We start from the raw sequence: 3,606 nt of genomic DNA, 5'->3' as shown, positions 1-3,606 counted from the left end.
ACAAGCTCAACTCACCTGTGTTGTGATTATATCCGCTAACTGTTGTGCTCTCGAATGTGAACAGAAGTCCAGCTGTTATCACAAAGCAGAGAGAGAAACTTGCTGGCCCCAAAACGTTAATGCCGCAGTCCAGCTGAACCATCATGTCAAACTGCACAGAGGAGAAGACAGATCACTCCTGGTACATCTACAGTCCATTTAAATGGAGATAGTTTGAATAGTAACTTCTGCCTCAGCCTTATGCATCGGTAGTTTGGACCCATCACACAAAAGAACGGTACTGCATTTATTAAGCCAGAGATCTGCAGTGCTCATCAGTCCGAGACAAATGATGTAGCATGATAAAGTCTGTGAATCCGGTGCATGGGCGATTTGGGGCTCCGTTAATTCAACTGGGACGACTGCACTTACAGATGAGCAGCGATCTGTGTTTCAGCAAAACTTTGTAAAAGTTCCGCCCTCTCAATCCTCTAGTAGGAGGACCCTCTCTTTGTGTTCAATGTGTCAGACTGAACCCATTCTGTAACGTGTCTGTAATAAAATGACTCCCATAATTTAAACAATACTTTTTAACCATTTGTCAAGGAGCACAAACACAGGACGCGTTCTTGAGTTCAGTCTGTCTAATTTTATATTTTGGTTTATGAACACATTATGCGGTCGTCTTTGGCTGTCGCGTCTTCGGTCGTCGCGTCTCGCGTCATGAGCGTTGTTTTTTATTCATTTGTCATTACAGCTATAAAACTCGATCTGAATTCTGTTTAATTCCTTTTAGTTTCGGGTAGCTGTTTTTGAATGCAAGAACGCACACTGATGTGTCCATGTTGATGCCATTAAAAATAAATCACAATAATCACCAATTGTTCTATAATGGAATTCATTCATGATATTTGGCATATAGGTCTGCCTGTCCTTGAACTTCAAGCCAAGGTGCATCATCAACATCATTATCGTCTTTTAATTATGATTATTACCTATTTGTTTATTTCCACTTGGACAATGAAAGGAACATTTTGTTGTTCCGCTGAAGAAAGTCATTCAAGATTGAAACAACACGAAGGTAAATGATGATAGAGTTTTCATTTTGGGGTTAATTATCCCTTTAACACCTACTATTGTCCATTGTGGTGCTGGACTAATGAACGTATGTGCAAGTCAGTAAATTCTCTATACTGACATTACTTCCTGGCTTGAAAGGCTGAAAATTGAAAATCTGAAAATGCTAGCTGATTTTTAAGGGAGTAACAAACTGAGCTGCTGGTTTTTAAGAGTGTCCATCAAGTGTGCCCCATCTAGTGGACACAGTAGTATGAAACATATTTTATGTCAATTTATGAAGTCATTCCCATCTAGCATTGAAAATTGTAGAAGCTTAAGATGATATATGATAAGACTTTATTGACTCTAGGAGTAGTATGAGCTATCAACAGGAACTGAAAAGATAAACAAATGCATGAACATAACAGAAAATTATACTAGAATTAAATCTTAAACCATTTGACATTGAATTAACTATGACTAATAACCTCTTGAAATGCACTAGCCTAAGTGCTTTTACATGTGTTATCCGTTTGCTATTATTATTTTTCGACTTTTATTTAATAATTAAGTAAGAGGTCTGTTTTAGAATCTTGTGTTATTTCGTCATCCTCCCTAAAATTTGTTCAGATGCGTTAGCATTACATGATGTCAAGAGTACGGCTTTAAGTCAGTCATCGGCTTTCTCCAGTGCGCGTACTTTACAGACGGGCGCTCCCCGCGCGCTTCTGCATAAAACGTTGGCTGTCAGGTGCACTGTGTGTTCAAAACACATCACTTATACCTATAGGAACCCACTGCTATCTAAAACCACTTTTGTTCTGTGTGGAACAATGTAAGATTAACTGATATGAGATCAGTAGATAGCCTTGTCCACCAGGCACCTGTTGGAGAGTTTCTTTCGGAAACAATGGGTGGCATTCTCAACCAAAGCGGATGGGGGATTTTGAACAGAAATTTAACGGATCAACGCAAGTTCAGCAGTCTGGAAGACATCGATGTAACTGCTGACGGCAGCCTCGTCCTGCGGATTATCATCTCGGTGGTTTATTCCGCGGTGTGCGCCGTGGGTTTGGTCGGAAACCTTTTGGTGTTTTTCCTTATGAAGATAAGACAAGGTCGAAAAAAATCCATCATTAATTTCTTTGTCATCAATTTAGCTGTCACCGACTTTCAGTTTGTTCTGACCTTGCCTTTCTGGGCAGTAGATACAGCGTTGGATTTCAGCTGGCCGTTTGGGAACGCCATGTGCAAGATCATTTTATCAGTCACTGTGATGAACATGTACGCCAGCGTCTTTTTTCTCACCGCGATGAGCATTACGCGCTACTGGTCTGTCGCATCTGCTTTAAAGATCCCTTCTCGAAACAAATCCGTGTCTGTGAAGTGGATCTGTGCTGTATTGTGGATCCTGGCGACTGTGGCAACAGCTCCAACTTCCATTTTCTCCACCGTGACAGTTGTGGCAGGTGAAAAACTCTGCCTCCTCAAGTTTCCAGATGGCCAGGATTGGCTCGCTCTGTATCACCTTCAGAAAATTGTCATTGCGTTTATATTGCCCATGTTTATTCTCTCAGTATGTTATCTATTACTTTTGAGGTTTATCCGAAAGAGGGGCATTAATACCCGCCAAAGAAGGCGATCTAAAGTAGCAAAGTCTGTAACGGTGGTGGTCCTCTCTTTCTTCATTTGCTGGATGCCAAACCATGCGATCACCCTCTGGGGCGTGCTGGTGAAACTGAACGCGGTGCACTGGGACAAAACATACTACATGGTGCATACTTATGTTTTCCCCGTGACTGTTTGTCTTGCTCATACCAATAGTTGTTTAAACCCAGTTTTGTATTGTTTAATGCGACGGGAGTTTAGGAAAATGTTACACGGTTTCTTTTGGCGCATATCCTCGCCTGTTATCTCGAACGCTGGAAAACTACATGGATACAGTGGAGGCAGCAAGCAAAACCTGGATGATGCACATACTGGAATTCATCTGAACGTGATTGACGCACAACGCTGCCAAGAATCCGGTCAACCGACCTTAAACTGACAACAGTCATAGGACTTCAGACAGGTTCAGGTCAGCAAATGAAACAGTGGACTGTTCTTTTATTTCTGATCAATCAAACGGTTATTATGATTTAAAGATCGACGAATGACTGTGGTTGCTGTCTGTGACTTTTTAAAGGTGTTGTATTTTTTTGGCCTACAAACATACCAAGTTAAACCTAATGTCTATTTATATTAAATATGTACATTTTGTTCTTTGTCACTGAATTCACAAAGCATATGTAAATTTGGAATTAAAAAATTCACTTAAAATGTAAAGATATTATGAGGACTGAAACAGTGCTGGCAGAACTGTATTAATATATATTGTACATGATTCATAGTAATTTATAAAAATTAATTGTAAAATATTACATTTATTTCAATATAGTTTTTAAAGGCATACTCCATCTAAAATTAAAATAGTCATCATTATTCTCCCTTATATCGTTCCAAACCTGTATGACTTACTTCTGCAGAACACAAAAGAAGATATTTCACAATATTCGTCACTAAAATCTT

The 3,606-nt window shown here is 39.7% G+C and overlaps 1 protein-coding gene across 1 annotated transcript; it reads left to right on the top strand.

Annotated features, from left to right (window-relative positions):
* The first annotated feature begins 1,888 nt into the window (after positions 1 to 1,888).
* LOC107600364 (relaxin-3 receptor 1-like) lies at positions 1,889 to 3,085 on the top strand. The gene has a single exon (XM_016292237.1). It carries the CDS (start codon positions 1,889 to 1,891, stop codon positions 3,083 to 3,085), a length of 1,197 nt encoding a protein of 398 aa, XP_016147723.1.
* Positions 3,086 to 3,606: the final 521 nt, after the last annotated feature.

This window comes from Sinocyclocheilus grahami, unplaced genomic scaffold (assembly GCF_001515645.1).
Source record: "Sinocyclocheilus grahami isolate Dianchi unplaced genomic scaffold, SAMN03320097.WGS_v1.1 scaffold282.1, whole genome shotgun sequence".
NCBI lineage: Eukaryota > Metazoa > Chordata > Actinopteri > Cypriniformes > Cyprinidae > Sinocyclocheilus > Sinocyclocheilus grahami.
This window is presented reverse-complemented; position numbering and strand designations above follow the sequence as displayed.